At 40.3% G+C, this 23,763-nt stretch overlaps 2 protein-coding genes across 2 annotated transcripts; one reads left to right on the top strand and one right to left on the bottom strand.

The window, feature by feature from the left end:
- Positions 1 to 1,319: 1,319 nt before the first annotated feature.
- LOC113675099 (uncharacterized) lies at positions 1,320 to 18,999 on the top strand. Its single transcript, XM_027191635.2, has 13 exons — positions 1,320 to 1,522; positions 3,025 to 8,746; positions 8,832 to 8,988; positions 9,218 to 11,652; positions 11,818 to 11,980; positions 12,420 to 12,698; positions 13,099 to 13,487; positions 13,828 to 14,118; positions 14,519 to 14,836; positions 15,305 to 15,535; positions 15,699 to 16,020; positions 16,372 to 16,500; positions 17,341 to 18,999. The coding sequence occupies exons 1-13, from the start codon at positions 1,473 to 1,475 to the stop codon at positions 17,559 to 17,561; spliced, it is 10,707 nt and encodes a 3,568-aa protein (XP_027047436.2). The 5' UTR covers positions 1,320 to 1,472; the 3' UTR covers positions 17,562 to 18,999.
- Positions 19,000 to 21,412: 2,413 nt separating this feature from the next.
- Positions 21,413 to 22,840, bottom strand: LOC113675100 (dopamine receptor D1-like). Its single transcript, XM_027191637.2, has one exon. The coding sequence runs from the start codon at positions 22,667 to 22,669 to the stop codon at positions 21,716 to 21,718; it is 954 nt and encodes a 317-aa protein (XP_027047438.2). The 5' UTR covers positions 22,670 to 22,840; the 3' UTR covers positions 21,413 to 21,715.
- Between the last annotated feature and the right edge of the window lie 923 nt (positions 22,841 to 23,763).

Genomic DNA, 23,763 nt, shown 5'->3' with positions numbered 1-23,763 from the left:
ACCATCATATTGAATGTAAGTGGCGTTATTTTGAGTTGGTATCAAGTTCCGATCAGCGTAAATCTAAATTTAACTGATCCATCTTTTTTCCTTTTTGTTGCGCTCTTCCATTTATGACGCTTTTTTTATGCTACAAAAGCAATATTATTTCGTGATTTGGACTGACTGAGGGTACGAACTCAAAATAACGTCACCTACATTCACTGTGATGGTTTCGCCCCCTCGCGTGTAGTAATAAACTACAAAGAAATTTCCAAAATGAAAATTTTTAATCTTAAGCGACAACGTGGGAGTTGACGCACGCTGTGAGAGGAGGCATTGTCGTCGGTTTCTTAAGAATAGCCTTCTCCTGAAATCAAATCTTCTCTGAAAAAATTAAAATTTAGTAAAAAAAAATACACAGGTTATGACATTCCTCCGTTAAATTTTAATAAGTGGCCGGTTCTCAGTATCAATTCATTCAAAACAAAACAAAAGTGGACACAAAATTTTAAATCATAACGCATTTTGAACGTTTTCCAAAAATATGCTGCCTGTTGTCGTCAAAGGGTTCACTCACCCGTGATCATAAAAAATATTGATCTCAGAGGGCACTGGGTGGCGTAAAGGGTCGTTTTCCATTTAAAAACTATACAAGGCTTCCGCAATTTTTCCCCTTGACTCAAATCTTGTTTGATGTGACATCCTCGCCATCCTCAAAGTTGTATTTAACTTTGTTTATCGTACTTCCTTGTAAATTTGTATTGTAGTGTGGCAAATATAAATTACAAAAGAAAGTAAAAAAACAATAAAATTATGTGAATTTGCTGAATGGGTTGTCTTACTGCTTTAATAAACTTCCCTGCTTCGACTCTACCAACGTCAACGTTCTGCGGGCATTTTATAGCAAACAGCTTTCAGGAACTAGTCCGTTCACATGATATTAATCGATTATGAGTCCTATCTTATAGAGAAAAAGCAAACATGCATCCGTAAATCTTTTCTGTGGGGCGAAAATTCTTCATTTCAATGTTCTGAATAGAATCGGGTTTGGAAAAAATACAAAATACCAATGTAACCCATTGATACTAGAGCTTAGAGAGTCCGTTCGGTCTTTGAGTGCTATTTCTGTTGTTTATCCGCTTTAACACGAGGCAGCTTCCGTCTCACAGCGAACCGAATAAGGTTTGTAAACGCAAAGGATGTGGGAAAAAATAATTTTTTCCTGGAAGCCTCGAATGGGTCTTCAAAAGAAGGCAGAAACGTACGCACTTGCCACTTAACTGAATGACGTAAAAGAATTTGACTATTTATTTCGTGATTTCGCTATTGATACACCATAATGATCTGCGTCATATTGTGATCGAAACAATGAGTGACTTTGCACATTTCACATGTAGGTCATCTGCGTGAGGTTATGATTTTTCTATCATCTGCTGGGCTGATGAGTTAAAAGATACAACGATTATCACATTGGATTGCACACAGTAAACATGAATGCTACTTCGGAGCCAGAGAGAAGCGAAAACGCTTCCAGATATAGGTAAGTACAGATTTGAATCTTCCTTTTTCAAAAAAGAATTGTCTTTAAATTTAGAGAGACGACGGAGAGAGATTCGTGTTTCTGATTTTGCGCAGCAAGCGTGCTGCGTAAATCATTCCGAACACAGTCCACAAAATTTGCAAAACTCCTAAGGAAATTGTCACACTAATGGTGCATTGTTCTGTTTCTCTATGAACTTACTGGCAATTTTCAAAGCCGTTTAGAGGAGAGTATTGTTGCAAGGGAACGTTTGCTTGAATTTACAACACCATTCATCCAATCATGCAAGATAGCCTGATCTGGACTGTTTTGACTAGAATCGAAAGCACAGAGTTAATAAAATAAAAAACACGGAACCTGCGGAAAGAGAGTCATATTCGCCCTCTGTCCTCCGTGACATCAAAGCAAATTTTTACGTTTACTTTTATACAATACGTTTTTTTTCATGCCGAAGTAATTTCACTTTCATTAAGTTGTTATGAAGTATTTAGTTAATTTAGTTAGTCAGTTGTTTAGTCAGTTTAGTATGATTTAATCGTTCCTTTATATTTATAATGTACAGTTACCGTATGAATTCAAATCCCGAAATTGTTTAGTTTTGAGTTGTGGCGATGAATTTCCGAATGGTGACTGTCTTCCTTAAGTGGACATGCTTAGTTTGTCTACTGACCTTGCTTTGGAAATGAAAAAGATAGTTCAACAGTCTTGATGCCTTTCGCCGAACGTGGGTGGCTCGTTAGCTAGATTCCCCTAACATTCAATGTTAGAAAATAATTCAAATAGTAAGCGCGCTCTGATTGGCCATAAAACCATTTTACTTGAGCTTATGTAAACACGGTATTCGTTCCTCTTTCATTAGTTATTTTATAAAGAAATGTAAAATGGTTTCCGTGTTTACATAGCCTGATGTAAATACGCGGGAGGTTGGGAGAACACGAGATAAGCTTATTAGTAGCATTAACTTCAATTGGCTGAGTATCAAAGTAGTTCATAAACCCCGCTATCGTAACGAAGGGAGAGAATCCTTCTTTGTGTCGTGAAAAACGGTTTGATCCGCGTTTGTTTGGCATGGTCGCATTTTGTGCATCGGAAAATTTTTTATCTATAGAATGTACATTCTCTAAAATATTGATAGTTTCAACCATTAGCGTTTGACTTAGGTTCAAACTAGATCTTCATTGTATTGATAATTATGAAAAGACTTGTCTAAGGTTTAGGTTTTATGAAAAGCAAGGAAAATACGATAACTAATCTGAGTTGTTCGCCGGTACACCCGGCAGAAAACTTCTTCCTGGCAGCTTTTTTTTGAGACTCTCATAAATCGTTGATTACTTAAGCGTAGATGAGAAATATTTTGCAAAAAATTAGTTTGTAGTCTGATGAATTTTCCAAAGAAGAAATTTCTGTAGTAGGACAAAAAAGTCACAACTGTTGACTCATAAAATCTACAATTTCAAATTCAATATTGTTATTTCTTCCCGACATCCTTTTCTTAACTCTAGGTCTTATCGGGTTCACAAGAAGCGCAAACAATGCCTTCCTGAGTGTGGAACTATCACCACTGCATGGAGAATCAAAGTTTTCGTCGTCCTTGCAGCGTACCAAGAAGCCTTCGAGAGGATGGGGCACTTCCTTGCACGCAAACCATTGGTGGCTCTTCTGATTTCGCTCGTTATTATGGTTGGTTGCTGCCTGGGATTCATTCGCCTGAATTTCGAGCAGCCCAACATTGAGCTTTTTACTGTCAGCGACAGCCAATCTAGAAAAGACTCGCATGATTCTGCGCAATTTTTTCCAATTCTTGAGGCGCGCCAAGAACAAGTCATCATGATACCCAAGGACGGCGAAAGTATTCTGAGTGAAGAATGTTTGAGAGACGTCGTTATGGTCCACAGAGCTATTGAGAACATCAGTGGTTACGATGATATTTGTTTAAAGCAGCAATTACCCAATGTCGCCGAAGAAAGTAAGGAAAAAAATTGTATGATAAGCAGTCCTCTTGAGTTAGCTGGAACTAATTTTCAAAATCTGAAAAATCTCTCCTCTATTCTGGCTCACGAGTCGGTAAAGCCTACTACTGTTCTTTCCTCTGGCCAAACATTCAAACATTCCTATCGTCAAATGCTGGCCAATTTCCACCTACAGCGGAACAGAGATCGATTAACTGCTCATGCCGACGCTCTTCAGGCTATTTACTTCGTAAGAAACACAACCAGTCCAGAAGAGTACCAAAAAATAGAGGATTTTGAAGTCACGTTTAGCAATCTCCTCACATCAGTCAGTCCTCGTTTGAAATGTGCAGAACTTTCCTACAAGACTGGGAGAGCAACAACCAAGGCCTTGCAAGACGTCCTCAAACCAGAGCTATGGCCTCTTTGTGTTACAGTTTTTGCGATGGCTGTCCTTGCATTCATTGTAATACACTTTTCTTCTGCCAATGCCTTTTGTTTAAGGACGGTCCTTCTCTTATTCTCATGCTTTTTGTTACCATTAACGTGTTCTGCAGGTTTTGTCTCGATGACGAACTTTGCCTTTACCTCAACTTCCCTGTTCATACCATTCTTTTTGTTGGGGAAAGTAATTACAGACGTGGTACTTTTCCTCGTTGAATGGGAAAGGCATCAAATGGTGCCATCACTTGAACATCGCGTTGGCAATTGCCTGGCTAGAACAGGGGTCCTCGCCACCGCAACTGCGCTTTGTGGGTCAGTTCTTTGTGGAGTGGCGGTGAAATCCTCTTTCAGGGGAATTTCCCATTTTTTCTTTGCAACACTTGCCGCTCATCTAGCTGTTTCTGCTTCTAATTTGACAATCACAGTCATTGTGTTGCTGTATTTTGAAAGGAAGATTAAGACCATTAATACTCCTTGTGCGGCAACATGTGAAAGAAGGTTGTCGAACGTTGAAGCTGGCAGCTTTGAACTAAGACACTCACTTTACCATAAAACAAAACTGCAATGGATTCTGAAAACGTTAGCTCGTAAAATAACATCAACTGGCGGCAAAATTATCTCCCTTGGTATCTTTGCCCTACTTATTATTTTGTGTGTTTTGTCTGCATTTCAAACTGGAGAGAGAGCACGTACCATAGACTCATACTACCAGAATGAAAACTTCAAGCAATTCGATAAGGCACGACAAATTTTCTTTAGCAACGAAACTGATGTAAGCATCGTTTTCTCCGAGGACATTGACTACCCACTAAAAAGTGTGCAAAATCAAGTAGTATCATTGTGTGAAAAACTGCAAGAGGCCTCTTACAGTAAAGGAAGGTCGCTTTGTTGGACGGAAGACTTCCGACAATGGGTTAAACATCAAAACATGAATTGTTCGTACTCAGAATTCTACCGATGCTTTGAGATTTTCCTGAACAATTCCCAGAGTTTGCCGTTTAGACAAGACTTGCTTCTAAAAGATTCTATGTCCCTTGTCAAAATATCGGCGTCTCGAATTCATCTCAGAATGACACTTAAAAACCGATTTCAAGACGATAGAAAATCCCTGAGGAAACTGAGGGGCGATTTACAAGAATATTCTTTCCTGAAAGCTATTCCAGTCTCCGAAAAGTTTTTCGCTGTTGACGACCTCGTCAAGTTAGAAGAAGAAACAATCTCCATAGTCCTCGCAGTTGGCACAGTGGTGGTGTTTACAGTTTCTCTATTTGCGACGTGTCATCTAGGTGTTAGTACAATCCTGACTTTAGCATTCGACGTCCTTGTACTGGAAGCAGCTGCAATTATGAACACGTTTGGAATTTATCTCGATCCTGTGTCTTTCATTTCTCTTTACTTGACGATTATCCTTTCTTTGAATTCTAGTATTGAAGTGGGTTATTCGTACGTACTCTCAGCCAAGAAGGGTATACAAGATCGCATGATCGACGGTCTACGCTCTGTTGGAGTATCCGTGCTAGCAGGCACAATTTCATCCATATTAACATCTATCTCCTTAGGATTTATATTTCCCAGTCTGTCAGATATTTTCTTTCTACTACTTCCTCTGGTCTTCGCTCTAGGGTCAATCCATGCTCTGATTGTCGTTCCCACGTTCCTTGCATTGTTTGAGGAGTTAGTTCACTATTTTAATTCCAAGGATAGCGAGGAGTTAGTGGAACATTACCTGGAAGCATATGACTCAATGTTACTTGAGGCACGGAATGGTGACATAACAAAGCTCAAGGCTAAACGTCCCCAGATCTCTATCATTGGCATCAGTTGTAGATTCCCCGGCGCCAACTGTAAGGACCTTTTTTGGGTTTTGCTAGAGGAAGGAAAGAGTTCCATCCGTCCGTTTCCCGATAATCGAAAACAGGAGCATAAAGCGTTTTTTGAGCTCTACAATCCTAAGCGCTTCGTTAATGGACGCCTTTGTGCCATCAATGGTTCCTACTTGGAAGAAATACAAACTTTTGACAACAGGTTCTTCGGTATCTCCAATCAAGAGGCACGCGCAATGGACCCTCAGCAAAGAATACTCCTTCAAGTAGTCTACGAGGCAATCGAAGATGCAGGAATGCGGCTTGAAGATTTACAAAAGTGTAGAACAGGTGTTTTTGTTGGTGTGATGAACCTTGAGTACGGCGCTCTTACAACAGACCGGTCTAATTACAGCAACATTAATCAGTATTCTTCAACGGGGATAACGGCGTCTATTCTTGCCAACAGAGTGTCATTTTGCCTAAATCTAACAGGACCAAGTATTGCTGTGGATACAGCCTGTTCTTCATCGCTAACTGCCCTTAAACTAGCCTGTGACAATCTCCATCACGATGATTGCGATATAGCCATCGTTTGTGCACCCAATGTCGTCCTTGATCATTCCATGCAGATGGTAACTAGTATGGCCGGACTTCTCGCGCCAGACGGCCGTTGCAAAAGTTTTGATGCTTCTGGGGACGGTTATGGACGCGGGGAGGGCTTCGCAGCGGTTGTGTTAAAGTTGACAAAAGATGCTCTGTGTGACAAAGACGATGTTTATTGCGAGATCGTTGCATGTGGAATGAACAACGATGGTCAAAATGCCGTGCCCATCACTGCTCCAAGTGCCAAGATGCAAGCTGAGTTATCAAAAAGAGTACTTGAGCAGTCAGGAGTGACCGCAGAAGACGTGGATTACTTCGAGGCACATGGGACTGGTACTGCAATTGGTGATGTGGTGGAAGTCAACTCTATAGCAGATACTTACTCTAACCAGGGCGCAACTTCTTCACGAAAATTGAGGATTGGCTCTGTAAAATCTAATCTCAATCACACGGAATCTACTTCTGGACTTGCTGGGCTTATTAAGACCGCTCTGATGATAAGAAACAAGACGTTTGTACCAACTATCAACGTCAAGGTGTTGAATCCCAAACTAAAGCTAGAAGAAAAAGGACTTATATTGCAACAAATTCGAGAGGCTTGGAACACAGAAAATGGCAAGCCGCGAATAGCAGCCGTAAACTCATTCGGTTATGGTGGGTCAAATGTGCATGCCATTCTTCGTGAAGCTACACCGACGCCAAGTTTTGAAGGTGAAAACTATATACGCAAGAACAATGTCCTCACCATTACAGCTCGTTCTCTAGAGGGTCTTAAGAAGATGTCAGAGCTTTACTCCGCGTGGATTAAAAACAAGGCTGATGAAACGGATGAACACTTTGCGCAAGACTTGTGCTATTCCTTAAACGAACGTCGAAGCCAATATCCGCATCGCCTAGCTCTTGCCTTTGGAACCACTCTCGGAGCATCCAAGTCATTGGAAGCTTTCGCTGTTAACTCCGTTGGTTGGGAAAAGTTTGCTTCTTATGCCGAGGTGACTTCTAGTGTTAGAAAAGTCGTTTTCATGTTTGGGGGTCAAGGGTCACAATGGTATGCCATGGGAAGGCAGTTAATGGAATTTGAAACTGTTTTCAGAGAAGCTATTTTGACAGTCAGCCGCTTTCTTAAAGACTTGGGAGAAACATGGTCACTCGAGGACGAATTGATGGCACCAGAACACGTTTCACGAATAACAGAAAGCTACATTGCCCAGCCAGCCACTTTTGCTGTTCAGTACGCAACTGCACAGCTCCTTAAGTCCTGGAAAGTCCATCCTTCTGCTGTTATTGGTCACAGTTTAGGAGAGTTTGCAGCTGCCTGTGTTGCTGGTATCATTACTGTCAAGGAAGCAGTTCAGCTGGTATTAACTCGCGCCAATCTTCAAGATAGATGCCCGAACAATGGAGGTATGGCTGCCCTGGGCATCTCAGAATTAAAGGCCAGGGAGTTACTTTTTGATCTAAGGTTAAGCGCCACCCTCGACATAGCAGCGGTCAATGATGCAAAAAGTGTCACAGTTGCTGGTGATTCGCAATCCATCGAGGCACTTGGGCAACATCTATCGTTGAATGCAAAAGATGTTTTCTGGCGCGTTCTTGGAACGAATCGTGCATTTCACAGCTCTCACATGGAGCCGATCAAAAAACCATTTCAGGAAGCTATGAAAAGTGTGAAATTTAACCCTCAGTTATCCAAAATTCCGATGTACTCTACGGTTAAAGGTGAAGTTGTCTTGGGTCAGCAATTGAACAGCAATTACTGGTGGCAAAATATACGCTGTCCTGTTCGGTTCTATTCAGCGATGAAACACCTACTACGGGATGGTTACAAACAGATAATTGAGATCAGTACGCAGCCAATTCTTGCCCATTACGTGAAACAGATAGCTCTTCAGGAAGATCTGACGGAAGAAGAAAGGCCTGTTGTCATTGCAACTCTTCCTCGTAAGAGAGTGCCCATCGAGGACCAGCACAGATACTTTATTCAGAACACGGTGTGCAAATTGTATACAATGGGATTTCCTGTTGACTGGACTTCTGTGCAGGGGAGCCAATCAGCGAGGTTCATCCGGCTACCAAAATCTCCATGGGTGGAAAGCAGCTTTTGGTACAGGGAACACCCACCACAAGCGATAGTACACCCAATCGACTCTAAAGAAACCATTAAGAAGCCAACACATCCTTATCTAGCACAAGTCAAAATGACCGACTTATATTCAGGCCTACACTGCTGGGAAACTGAGATTGATCTTTTCAACTTTCCATCCCTGAAGGATCACGCCCTAAGCGAGGGGGGTGCTGTGATGCCTGGAGCTGCTTACTTGGAGATGGCCTTTGCAATGGTAAAGGACAAATTCGTTCATACCTCTGGCCTGGAACTAAGTGATGTGAAGCTTTCAAGTCTTCTCACTCTTCCCGAAACACAGGTAATAATTATGTGTGCAAATTAATTAGAGGCAAGCTAAGGCGCTAAGCCGACTTTATCTGACTTCTTCGTCCTTTGCACTTTAGGTTAGATCCTTACGTCTTCGCCTTTTAAGGACCGAAATAATTGATAACGCTCAGTTCCAGATCACGAGCGTACAGGAAGACCAGTCTGAAATTATGTTAAGTGGTGGAAACATCTCCGTAGATCTCTTGCACACAAGAAGAAACCTTGAGGAAGAAGGTACCATAACATTTAACGCTTGCAAGATTCTCGATTCGTTATATATCGATTTATCTATCCATTTGTTTAAAAATGAAAAAAATTTATCGCTTAAAATTTGATAAAAAATGTTCAAGTTAATGACGCATTTTTCTTGGAAAAGATGCTGTGACCGTAACGATTCTAAGAGACAATAACTCTTACATAGAAGTTAAAAAAATACATCTCTCCATCATTTTGATTCTAACAGCCTGTAATCAAGTTGGACCAGCTGTTAATGACCTGATCAGAAATATGACAGAGATGCCGATTGAACGATTCAGAGAAATAACACAAAAGTACGGCTTTCAGTACGGTGGTGCTTACTCCATCATTAAACAGACCTGGTACCGCGATAACGAGGGACTTTGCTTGATCGATATCCGTGAATCACTCATGGTTCAATCAGAAATTGAAAATTATGTGGTTCACCCTTCCATTTTAGACGCTTGTCTTCAATCCTGCTTCATTCCTCTTGGATCTTCAGCTATTGACGAGAAGTCTGTTGTACCGGTGGGATTTGAAGGTATCACTTTGAATGACCCTCCAAATACCAATCAACTTTATTGTCACGTTATTGGGGATGTCAAAGAGTTCGGAAAATTCGACGTCACGCTTACCAGTCCATCTGGAAAAATTCTACTGACCATGAGGGAATTCCGTGTTGCAGAATTAAATAGCGCACCACGACGATTTCCCTCTGATGACCTTGTCTATGAAGTGCAGTGGATTGAAGATAAGTTACAGACACAAAGAGAAATTTCGCCAAACTTGACCTGTCTTCTTCTAAGGGACAGCTCTCCTTTATCAGACACCTTAATCGGAAAACTTCGCGCCGCAAAAGTCAACGTAATCACAGTTGATCCACCCAATGCTCTATCTTTTGACACCAAAACGGAAGACGTAATCAGTTCAGCGTTAACTGGTGTACCCTCAGGCAATTTATCCTTCCTCAAAGTCGTCAACATGTGGCCAGTAGAGACAAATCTCCTACCAAACAAATTTGATGTTATTGAAAAAGCACAAAACCTCGCCTTCAGCAGCTCAGTCTTCTTGATCCAACAGCTCGTAAGCAAGGGATTGCTTGATTCTCGACTGCTACTCGTCTCTGAAAGTACACAGTTCCTAAATACCACAACTGAGTCTCAAGTCAATTCCATTCCTTGGGCGTCTACTATCTGGGGACTTCGACGAACAGCGAAACTCGAAGAATTTGATCTGGGTATCACAACCATTGATCTTGGCAACAAGAATGACATTACTGAGGTGGATTTGTTGCTTTCAGAAATACTTGGCGATAGCATTGAAGAGGAGGTCGCCTTTCGAGATGGAAAGCGGTTCATAAATCATGTTGTGAGATCAAACATATCCATAGAGCAACCCACACCACACAGTAATGAAAGCGACTGGGGTTCTTTGTACTTATCGTCCATCCCCGGTACAAGGAAAGTCTGCCTTCGCCAGAAGAGCTTTTCAAAACCATCGCCCTCCGAGGTCACAATAGAACTGCTTTATTGCTGGACACCTTCGGAATCAATTCTTGATGTATCCAAACCAAATGCCTGTGTTTTCACCGTTGGAGAGGTCACTCACCTATCAGGAGAGACCGCAAATAATCAGATGCAAATAGGAGACGTTGTGTGCAGCGTTACAGCCTCTGGGCGCGTTTCTCGTTCCCTTCCCATACAAGTCACCAATACGTTTGTGAAGCCAGCCATTTTGACACAGGAACAAGCAACATACATCCCCGCCTGCCTAGCCATAGCTTTGCATGCACTAAAACGCACAGCAACAAAGAAAGAAAATATGAGATTACTTATACATCAAGCTCACCGTGGCCCTGGACCTGCAGCAGTTGCCCTTGCGAAAGCAATGGGTCACATAGTATTTTGCACTGTGTCTGACACTTGTCAATCCGTAACAAAATCTACCCTCCTAGAGCTGGGAGCTGAGAATGTTACAAATCAGAGCCTCGCCAAATTTGAAGATGATTCCAGACACGCCTTTGATGCAGTTTTGTTTTTCTACCCACCCCCTCCGAACGCTCTCCAAAAAAGCAGTCGAAATCTCAAACGCGGAGGAAAAGTTGTTATCTTGGGAGCCGAATTTGATGGAGACGTCGTCTTCCCTGCGAAGAAAAATGTTATGTATGTGAGAGAAAGCATTTCAGACATCCTTCTAACACCACAAACTTATCAACAGCTTAGTTTAGAGAGTCTAGAGCTGCTAAAAGGTGGACCACTCCTGGAAAAGCTACAAGAAATCAAATTAGTATCGATGGACATACCGACGGCCATTGAAGCTACAAACGATTTCACTGTAAACAACTCACCATCGAAAACTTCCATGAGAGTATTTCAAAGTATTTCTTTTCTGATTCACTCATTTGCTCCATCTAAAGAATGCAGTGATCGTCAAAAGATCTCCGTTCTTCCACGTGGTCTAGACGAGTGTGGTCTGAAAGAAAACAAAACGTATTTGGTGGCAGGGGGGATCAGAGGATACGGATTTGAAGTGGCGCGTTGGATGGCCGAGAATGGAGCAAAGTCTATTGGACTGATTGGTCGTTCCAAGCCCTCAGATGCCGAGTATCAAGAAGTACGAGGTATTGAGACCAAGACAGGTGCAAAGTTTCATATTTTCCAGGTAATTTGTGGCATGTTTGCCATAGTAAATTTTCACTTGGTGCAACATTTTTACGATTACATTTCCCTTATAAGAAATGCTATATAAGTTCACGTTGTGTGATTTCCAGAAAGTAAAGCACATTTTATCTCATGGATTTCACAGTTTTCTTTTTTGTTGCTATAGATTGACATATCCAGCCAAGAGCAAATGCAGTCATTCAAAGAGCAGCTAGACTCTCTTCCAGGTGTGGCTGGAATAGTACATACTGCCATGGTTCTCAGAGATGAATTTATCAAAGATTGGTCATTTAGAAGTTTCACAGATGTCATGGATCCTAAGATTAAAGGTGCATGTCATGCCTGCTATCATTATCTTTATTATCCTTAAACCATTTCTTTCGACCCAAGAATATATTGATTAACACCTTACAACAGGTCTGACACCTCAAGTAATACTACTTTACCTTCTTTTCTGTGTTTTTTTTCTATTTCACCTTTAGTAAATATATGAAACAAACGTAATTAAAAGGCAAGTGCACCTAACCCTCACAATTAAACCCTTTTAACATAAGTGAATCAATCTAGACGAGAATCCGAAATTAGCGTGTCTGTAGAAATGCAAATTAAAGACACTTAAACAACATTATCACTTTCGAGTTTGTAAAGTTACTTAAATTCATTTGTTTGAATTGTTGCTGTGTAGAAATATCATCAGGGTAACGCTGCTCATGTCATAGCCAAGCTATGAATTAAATCAAGATCATCAGTGTGATACGTTTTCTTTAGGTTCCTACTTGCTACACCAAATGAGCTTGAAGATGGATCTTGATTTCTTCGTTATGTTCTCATCCATGGCATCCATCGTAGGAAACATGGGTCAATCATCATACTCCGCCTGCAATGCCTTCCAAGATTCTCTTGCCCAGTATCGAAGACGAGTGCTCAGTCTACCCGGACTTTCGATAAACTGGGGACCAATAAGTGGAGCTGGCGTGATGGAACGGCAGAGTGCTCTTACAAAATTGATGGCAGTAGGCGGACTGGGCTTCATAAATGCCAAAGATGGTAAAATGTTATTTCAGTAACATGCTCAAATTGTAATATGCCAGAAACAGAACAAAATGATCCTAGAATAGTCAAAACAAATGAAAATGAGCACGACTACGTATAATTTGTGTGAGGGGATATTTAAGCTCACTGATCTTCATGCTGGAGGGTGAGCCGATAAGAACAAATCAGCTTCTTTGCAAGCTTTGGTGGGCAAGGGGTTTACTCCTGGCGACAGTAATTTGATACCGACAGGAAAGGACTTACCATCAGTAGATAACTTTATTTACCGAGCGATTCACCGGAATTTTTCTTCCGCGAAATCTTGCCTTTTCCTCCATTATACTATTTACAGTAGCACCAGAGCAATTTTGTTCATCTTGTAGTTCTCGTGACCAATTTTTGATTAATTTTGCAGGAGTCAAACTTATGGCCAAGGTCTTAACCGAGGAGCCGAGTCGCCCGCAGATCTCGTTATTTGGTGTGGACTGGCCTCGATTTATCAAAAGTAATACCGGACTACAGAAGACTCCCCGACTCGCAATGATTACTACAGAAACCAGTGGTTCTGATAGCCAAACTAACACAGCAGAGTCTTTACTGCAAAAAAATCGCTTAGAGAAGGATCCCGAAAAGAAAAGGGAACTTATTCTTGAGTATGTTCGCATGTCAGTTGCGGAATTGACAGGCAGTTCATCTTCTTCAGAGACGGATCTAAACAAAAGCTTGTATAGCTACGGTATTGACTCAACTGCAGCTTTGACTTTGAAAATGCTGCTTGAATCGAACTTGCAGGTATCTTTTGAGGTGGGTATTTCATAAGATGAATTAAAAAAAAACTGGATTCTAATTTCCTCCTATGATAGATCTAGGAGAGTCGCGTAAGTCCGCATACGTAATTTCTTATCCTTACATTCACAGTCAATGAAAACGCTCCCAATTTTCCTGAAAGCTTCTTATTTTGAAAAGTTCTTTGACAAACTTGCACATGAGTTTCTTCCTTTCAAAGGCTACTTTAATCATGATGTATGGAAAATAGTTATGGTCTATTCAAGCAGCTTACTGCAGTGAGTTCAATTCGATCTTTTATGCAGATAAATCTACCCGTGTATGTTAAACTTGAAACAATTAAAACATTTTGTTTCAGGTGTTCTACTTTATGCAGCCCGACACTACCACACTAAAAATGGCCAATGACATCTATGACAGGCTTCGTGGAAAATCAGTCAGCCCACAGAATAGCGAGAGCCAAGGAAATGAACCCGACCAAACTCAGTCAACGGAGGATATAAATGCTTCAGTCGTACCCTCCAAGAATGAGGTCCAAGTTTTACCCCTTTACACTCCTGAGGGATCAGCAATAAAGTTCTTCTGTGTGCACCCTTCACATCGCTACGCGTTGAATTTGGTTCCCATTTCTACCGGATTTCAAGGACAGGTACATACCTGAGAAGTATTGACATTTTTTAGCCCTTTTTTAGCGGTCAGTGATGCGATAATCATTTGGATATTATTTATGATCAATCGTCTTACATTAATTTGGATCTATGGCTAAGGAATATTCTGCTGTCTTTGTTACAGTTTCATGGTAACCTACATCTCATGGCGGAGATGGCGGAGTAACGATACGCACTCGAGGTCGCTTTCCGTCCCAAATCTTAAGAGATTTTACAATTTTTGCCCCGTGGAGGTTCCTCCTTTGGTCCCCCCGAATATATCACTAAGGGGTGTTAGGCTGGTTGCACTTCCGCCTAACCTCAAAAAATGAATGTTTACTTCATAATTTTCGAAAATCTCATCTCGTGACTCACATTTTTTCATTTATCATGCATTATTAGGACTTAGTATCCTTTTATGCTCTGGGCTTTACTGACCCTACGGTCATTAGTGAGGACTGGGGTGGAGTACGTGAGCTTGCCGCTCACTACGTTCAGCTAATCGTCAAAGAACAGCGCCATGGACCCTATTTTCTCGGGGGATATTCCTATGGAGGACTTTTGGCGTACGAAATGGCTTCCCTACTGACCGAACAGGATCACAGGGTGGAGTTTGTTGCTATGATTGACACCTTTCCTTGGTCACCGCGTTCACGGACCATAACCACCAGGTTATTTTCCATGAAGAAAGACGGATGGTTGCCATCGCAACATGTTCAGGTTTGTTCGACGAGTCAAAATTATTCATATTCAATATATATCATCGAATTATTGTCATTAAAATAAGTAAAAATTTTGCATTTTGAATGAAAATCTCGAAATACAAATAAGTCAGTTTGGAGATTTTTTCCCTTATGTGTTATACACATATTTTATTACGTATACCTCATTGGGTGATTTTTGGGGTGATTTTTCCAATAACTTTGGCTCGTGAGGACACTTCTTTATGAATCATAGTTTTAATGCATGGGTTTAACCTAATAAAAATCATCGGATCATTGATTTACGAACCCAAAAGGGGAGGTAAAGGAGAAAGAATATCTCCTTTGCTTTTAGAGATCTGTCCTGATTGACTTGATAACTAACCGTTCCAATTGGTCTACAGCTGTTTTGTAGCTTTACATTTGATCCATGACGAGTGTTTTACTTCCATTAGAAAATTAACAGATTTTTTTTATCTCTATTCAGCTCCAATTCGAAAGCTATTTGGAAAAGCTTGCAGTAGACTCCTTAAAGATGTCCGTTGACGAATATCGACAAATGAGAGAGACACACAGTCAAGACTGGATCGTTGATGAGTTACAGAAAAGAAGTCTTACTAAAGGTCTTACTACCTACGATTTAAGGACTCTAAGAGACGCTCTTCTGAGGAATCAAACCATTGCCAATAGGACGCACCAAGAATGGCAGCCTGCAGAGGTAAGGAATAACGAATATCCTTACAGTAAGGAAGTAGGTTGTCCAAATTTAATTTGCATAACGAGAAGAGTATCAAGCCATTGGCCATCATAAATTTATTAGAAACATGATTATGATTGGAGAATAACTTTAATTGCATTTTTGCATTCCTTATATTCAATAGGTTCGCTATCGAGGTCCCCTCACTTTCCTCAAATGCCAGAACAGCAGATTTTTGCCCCGTAATCCCACGTCACACGGCATCGAGGAAGTCTGGAGCCAGTTGGTAGATGGGGGTACCACAGTACTCGTTTGTCCTGGTGATCATTATTCCTTAAGTGAGTTACCACAAGCCCAAGTAACAGGGGGTATCCTAGCAACAGCCCTGGCCTTCACCTACCGCATGTTGTTCCCAGAATTCCCTACACCTCCAAGAACGTTCAACCAAAGACGCGCCGTGGGGAAACTTTCCGGTGGTGTAGGCGTGTTCCTCCACTCAAAGAAAGGTGATTTGAAAAACGCCTGTACTTTTATTGAAGAAGCATAGTTTCTTTTTCTTCTCTCAAATACAATCATTGTCTAAAGGCATGCTGGATTTTCGTTGGTTCCATTACTCTTCTAGAAAATCATTCTGAAAACTGTAGAGACTTTGTCACTCGCCTTTTTCCATTGTTTACCCTGAGTTATCACTGACTCCATGCAAATTTCCCCTCTTTTCATTGCCATTATGACCTCTATGGTCTAGGTTTTGAAGGCCTGAAAATGTTGGAGATCTGCCTCAATGTAGCTTTTCAGATGATAGATAGAGGTATCCTGTCTGAATCTAATGCTTAATTAACACCTTTCTGTTGTATTAGGAAACAAAATGCCGCATTACGGAGACCTATTTTTTCATGAAGATTCCCACAAACTTGAGTTGAGATCAAAATCTGGCGAAGGAGAAGCGATTCAAAACGAGAAAGCTAAAAAGATCATCGATTTGAAAGGTAACTATACGTTTTTACCCTGCGCAACTTTATCAATCTTTTCGTCTTTTGTGAACATTTTTTTCTTGGGACCAGTTCCCCAAGATAGGAAACATGCTTCTTAGTCAAAAGGGGATCAAACTATGTACTCCAATCCCTAATACAGGTCTAATCCCTCCAAAGTTAATTAAGCTTAGGATCTGGACGTACGAGTCTCCCTGGAAGAATTCAATTGCCTCAATGAATATGATCAATTTAAGTCATCCTGGGATAGCTGATTTGAAAATGGAATAATTACCATAGAAATAAGTTCATGTGGAACTTAAAGTCCCTCCGCTTGATCCTCTATTTTCTGTTTTCCAAATGCTCTCAAGTGAAGTATCAGGTCAGGTTGTTATTTTTGCTTCTACAAGGCACTTAACAGTCACCGACCCACTTGACCCTCATTCAAATAAGTTCATGTGGAAGTTAAAGTCCCTCCGCTTGATCCTCTATTTTCTGTTTTCCAAATGCTCTCAAGTGAAGTATCAGGTCAGGTTGTTATTTTTGCTTCTAACAAGACACTTAACAGTCACCGACCCACTTGACCCTCATTCTGTCGCCCTTCACCCAAACAAAGAGTACCTTTATTCTCTAAGAGAAACTTGAAAAAACTGCAGGGAATGGTTGTGATACCTCTGCTTTGAGGGTATTCACGTATGGAATATGCGTCTGTTTTGTAAAACAAACATTTACTTTCACAACTCAATTGCAAGCATCTCTTGTAAGGCAGACATAAAGAATCATGGGATATATTCTTTTTCCTATTCTTAAATTCATGAGCGCACCAAAAATCTCTTAAAATGAAAATCAATGTTTCAGAGCTTAGCATGGTGCAGCCAGGAAGGCTTGTCTCCAGTGCCCTGAAGTATACCTGGCGAAAAAGAAGAGTTGGAGGTTATGAAAGTGGAAACCTTGGGCACATTGCTTCGATTGCGACAAGTCGCCGCGTGTACAACTTGGAATTTTGTGATTACTCTGATTTGAAAGCGTTTTATAACATGGTAGAGGCTGTGTTTGCTCTGAAGTTATTGACAATCTAGAACTGTAATCATAATATTCAGCAGTTGCGTAAAATAACGGCGTGAATTTGATAATTTGAAGTATCTTCAAAATTTAATGAAAATTTCGACACTTAAAAATGTAGTGAAAGTTTTTACCTTGTTTTTTTAACCTTAAATAAAGAGCTAAGCTAAAAAAATTGATAAATGATGAAAAAATCGTTTTTCAAGTTAGACTGATATTCTATTCTTATACTCGTTCGACTGTCAATACTCATTGTTTGCGATGATAGGGAGAGTTTTAACTATTTTGAAATATTTATCTTGATAAGAATTGGGAAATACTGAACCAGGTAGAAATAATAATTTTATTTACTAAAAGCCTGGGTCACAAAATTTTCCTTTATGATAAACTAGGGAAGCGTTGGCAGGGCGAAAGTGACGCACATGCAAAGATAAAAACCCTCTCTCGTCTTTTTTTTTTCTCCTCCCGCTTCGCCCTCGTTTATCCTGACTGGATGATAAGAAACGGAATGAAGATATAAATTTCATTAAGGTATTGATGCCGCGTGATAACAGCGCACGAAACCTTCAAGAAAATCAATCTTTGTATGATTGAATTCTGAAAGACGTGCCACACACTAATTTTAAAGGCCCAAGATTGGGATAATGAGGACCTCGTATACTAAAAACGAGCTCAAGAGCTTCAGCGGGATGGTATATAAAATAAAACAACTTTTATTTCTCTCTCTTATGTAAGGCCCTCAAACGTACTAAAAAGGATAGCACTTCGAGATGAATATCACCAAAACTCAGCTGTGCGCATCTATCTGGCATTAGGCGAAAGTTCGATCAGAGAAATTTGACCAATCATGGCACTGCGCTACAATTAAGGTGGTTATCTTTAACGTTAAAAAAACACCTGATTGACAGGTTGGCTACGCTTGCTTAGAAAAGAAAGATAGAATGAAGCTATTGGATAATAAATAACGTATTAGACGTTTCGGTGTGTAGTATCACTGAGTACTTTTACCTTTATGTATTTTAATTAGCCCGCAGGGCTCGTCAAAATACGACATCACTTGTGAAAATACTCATCGATACTACACGCCAAAATGTCTAATGTTACATAGGTATTCACGCGCAACATGCCTTGTCTGATTAATCAACCAATCATGTTCAAAGACCTTCAACTCGACATTGATAGAGACGTGGACACACGTTTTTTAGGTTAAGTAACAGTTATTGTCTCAAATGTTTCGCTTGTTTTTATTTGGAGTTCAAGACCTTTTTGGGCGTCATTAACAGCCAAAGGCTGAATTTACCACACCTGCATGAAAGACTGGACTCTAATTTCTTCATGGGAGAGGGATGTTTAAATATCTATCTATATATATAATAATAATAAGATAATATGTATTTTTATTTTCTGCGGAATCCGTAGGAATCAATAAACGCCCTAGGGGCTAGTTTGAATGTTTTCATTTTTACGATTAATTTTATTCTCATCTAGATCAAGTTATTCATGCGAAAGAAGACAATTAAAAGACTTGGGTTATATCCTACAACAATACTCTTCCAGATCGATCCTTCGTTTTCTCGATGCTTTGAAAAATATTTATACGTATATCTTAGCGGGATCCATGAAAGTTTCACCCATCCAGAGCTTTGTTTAATTTACGTGCAGTTTATCATGGTCCCATGCCAAATTAATGCCTCTCAGACTTACACTCATATAATGCCATTAGCTTGAGAGTCATCCATAACAATAGAGAGAGCAACACCTATATGCACCAGTTGTCGTGATAGGCAAGTTCGCTCACCGAGATGGCAGTTCCTTTATAAAAACCATGATTTTAAGTAAAAAAAAAATCCTTGATTTTATGCCACGTTTTCACTGCCTAAAATCTTTATTTGCTTAGGTGTGTTTATCACCTCGGGCTTCTCTGTAAATCGCTCTCTGAATAAGCGCACCGCTAAGGATCATCAACAAACGATGGTTGAATGAGCAGCACTTTGTCAACAAGAACAATATGTTTGACTCTCGAGTCTCGTATTTATTACGTTGTGCTTGTCTTGAGATCAATACCAAGATTTATCAGTGGCATACACGAAAAACGTTTGTCCAGGTATTCAAGGTAAAAGCCTAAACTAAAAAAAAAAAAAAAGACCCTTTTAATTGCTTCTAATGAGGTCTTAAAATAAACTCGTGCCTTGCTGACTATGCTCGAATTTTCGATAGTAGTTCACTGGAATGCATGCCCAGCTTCCTGTATATATAAAAAAAGTGACCACAGACAAATATAGGCTTGAAAATTATTGCTTTTCCATGATGAATCGTGGTTTTGCTATCTTGTTGATCTGCCTAAAGAGATGACGACTGCTTCCGAGTCAGGTGAACTTGACAAATACGTGGATCCTACGCCCGTGGGTTCGTTTCATTCCTTCAAGCTTCTTTGAATCTTTTGCTCCGCAGACTTCGACTAGTTTTTACTGATAATCGTAAAATTTTGAGCAAAAAATGTAAATAGCTGGTCTTCTTCTGACACTGGGAGTTTTGTCGGCGTTAAAATATACTACAGGCATGATTTACTTAACTGCAGCAACCCACTGATGATACAAAGATCAGTCTAGCAATCAAAATATGTAATGCCCCAAGACAAGACTTTCAAGCTGCCTTCCATAGAGTTTACAGAGCCCCTTGTAAGAGGTGGCCCTTCGAACATCAATGGCGATTTAAACATTAAAGAAAGGCAGAATATACAATGACAGAACAAGAGCGCATCTACCATCTACCATCTACCACCTCCAAACATACATAGATCCTATCTAACCAAGAACCTCAAAAAGTTAGGTGAAATATCAAAAACACTTCTCACTCATTTCGTATCTTTTCACAAAATCAGTCCCGATAATAATAACGCTAACCTGCTTTTAAAACACACTCTTTCATTAAGTTATCAGAAAATGGCGATCACTTGACAGGTATGATGGATGAAAGGATGATAAAACCACAACCAAGGACGGACCTTTTTCGTTAATGAACGGTGTAGAGCATCGGGTGAAAGTTTCGATCCTTGTCTGATAGGGTCTCGTACCATTTCAAACACTATCTAAAACTGGTAAGTGTGTCCACTGAAAAACTCACTCTTCTGTTCTTTAGCCTTTCTGTTTTAGAACCTTGCATGGAGGAAAGAGATCTTTGTTTTACCATGAAGTGAGTTGGATTTTGGTGTGTCGTTGCCAAAGATGTTTTTTCCGTGCCCACGAGAGTTCTTTCTGATGGCGAAGAATATGAACGGTTTTTTCTACGCTGTGACGATGAACCAGGGTCCGTAATTTCGAGTTGTTCCGCCTCTGTTGGCTTGGCATCATGTATCCGTTTCAGGTTGTGATATATAACCGCAAAAGACTTGTCAATTTGCTTCTGGTATTTGGGATTAGTTTTGATTTCTTCTGTCGGCATTGCTCACAGGGAGACAGAATCGAGTATTTCCTGATCATAGCACGCCAAAGAGCCTATAGCAATAGACGTCTTGGAATAATTCTCATGGATGTTCCAGTACTTACTCATGGGTGACAAATAATATTCACAGACACATTAAATTATAGCCTCAGAACAGCTAAATAAATTATACCACTTAGCCTTGTCATAGCGGAGCCATTTAATTGTCTTTAAAGCACCGCCTTTCTTTTACTACTAATGTCAGGAAGTCCGGCCAAATTTCTATATCTGTTATCTCACAATACAGCTGCACTTCGGCTAGCTAGATATTAAGGCGTCATTACAGCAAAAAATGCTGGGACGCAACCGGCTAATGAGTCATACATAACGAAGTTTTGAATCTTGAAATGTACCGAGAATAAATCAACCAAACAAGAGCTACATGTTCAGAAGGTCTAAATTGTTCAATGTTTTTATTTTGCCTACATCTTTATCTTATCTATTTTCCTACGTCTTTATCTTATCTATTTTAACCTGCTTCTAGGGTAGCCTACGTTTCTAAGAACTCTGCGGTTGTGCTGTAGGCTCTTTTCTCTGCAACGATTGAACTTGGGGCTACTCTTTTGCCTCAACAACTCACACAGAGTTGTTCAGGCAAAAGAGTCGTTGGGGGCTGGAGCGGGTAATAATCTGTGTCACTGTCATGTCAACTATATTAGCAGCCGTGGAGGAGACTGGAGAGGAGTCGGGACTAACGACATCGCAGAAGTCTTACCAACGCACGTCTAAAATCAGTTCTGTAAAACGAGTATACGAACGGATTAATGGCTGACTGAACAAACAGGAAAAACAGGCTTAGTTCCCTCAACAACGGCCCTTCTTTGCCAAACAGCCTGAAAATATTATACAATCCCCTGGGAAACCAACACATCACAAAAATAAACACCACAAGAACACAAGCCGTTGTTCCCTTTCTTCCCGCCTGACGCGATGTTTTCCGTCTGTGCTTATTGCTTGCATTGTTGCTACTTGAGCAAGTTTCTGTTACGCTTGCTTTGTCCATTGTGCTCACTCGACGATGCTGTTTTCTGATTTCCAATACAATCCTGAGGTTCGCAACTAATAGTACAGCAACAGGTAGAGTAACCAGCGAGAATATAAGACACGTGTTAAAGATACGGTCCGCGTATAAAGCTTGATACCGAGGTAGCTTGATCCACCAAACTAAACGGCTCAGTGTTAAAATCATGGGAAACGTCCATACTAATGAAAGAATTGAGATGACTTTCTTCAAGTTGATTTTTGCGTTGTACCTTAGAGGACTCATCACCGCTGTGTATCTGTCGTAGGTAATGGCGAGCAGATTGAGTTTCGTTGCCGAAAAAACAAAATATCTCACGGAACCGATTAGCCAGCAATATTCGCTGACTGGTTGGCTGCAACTTGTACAAAAGATCACCTCACCCGGCATCACAAACACAGCCATTAAAATATCCGCAACAGCCAAACTTACGAGGAAAGTGTTCATAAAACAGCTTCTGAAATAGCTGTTTCTCAGGAGAATAAGACAAGTTACTCCATTGCCGATTATAATTACGCCTGATAATAATCCGTCTAACACTAAAAAGATCATGTCCAACCATTCATCGCATCCTGATTTTGACGCTGATGAATTTAGAGCTAAAGTTAGACTCGAGTTCTCCATTTAGGAAGATAGCAATGTATTGTGGCAACCTGACGTAACTACAGAGGTTTTCCTCCGTTCCTTATCTTTATGCTTTGTCGGAATAAGTTTATCAGATAAACTTTTTTGCTGACGGCCAGCTGCGAAGCCTACGTTTTTAAGTTTTTATTTAAAGCCCTAGAAGGATGTGTTAGTGTTGTGTGGGGGGGGGGGAGGGGGAGGGGGGAGGGGGAGGGGGAGGAAGAGGAGGAGGATAGAGGAAAGTTTCTTAATGTTTTCTTTTTTTAATATAAATACAGAAAGCTTTTTACCTTTTCTGAAAAGAGGTTTGCATTTTAAAAATCTGTAATTGAGCTGGGCATGACTTTCAGACGAAATAATTCATTTATTTACCATGAAAATCAAGACAACGGAGGTTCTGCTTGTCGACATTCACACCACTCCTCCACTTCGAATTAACTTACGCTCCCCCGGCGCCAGTTACTTTATTTCATTTAACAAACGTGTAAATGACAAAAGAGCGATGTTTTCTCCACCAAACCTTTCAAGTTGACTAATTGGTAATTTCTCTCACTGAGTACCTCGGCCTTCAAACGGAGAGATCGCAATTTCCTCTCTTAGCAGGAAATTGATTTTCATTTGGAGGGAAATTGTTTTTTTTTTGCTCTACCTACTCAGCACAATCAGAATTTGTTTTCACTAAAATTAATTGCAACGGTGTTCACGTAATGGCGATGGAAAAGGTGTGCAAGAGAAAAGCAAAATAGGATCATCTTAACTATTATTATTCCACAAAAACCCCCTTCTAATATAAAGCTGCTATCTTTGTTCCGTCGATCAATATGCAATATTTTGACAGGTTTTCCAACTCTGTTTTCCATTAGCACTCCAGTGTGCTTCTAATAAAATGTTTTCCAATTATTCTATCTTATTCACATACTATGCCTTCAATAACTTCATTTTTCATTTATTTATAGATACTATTGCGATAAATTCTGTATTAAATTCCTCTAAAAACGAAAATCAATATGCGAGATTATTATGCCTGCTGATCAAAAAAAAGATTTTTGTTGCACCATCAAATCCAAATATAATCGGAGATGTCAGTTGCACAG

The sequence above is a fragment of the Pocillopora damicornis genome, chromosome 13 (genome assembly GCF_964200805.1).
Source record: "Pocillopora damicornis chromosome 13, jaPocDami1.2, whole genome shotgun sequence".
Classification (NCBI taxonomy): Eukaryota; Metazoa; Cnidaria; class Anthozoa; order Scleractinia; family Pocilloporidae; genus Pocillopora; species Pocillopora damicornis.
Note: the sequence above shows the minus strand (reverse complement) of the source record. Positions and strands in the feature narration are given on the sequence as shown.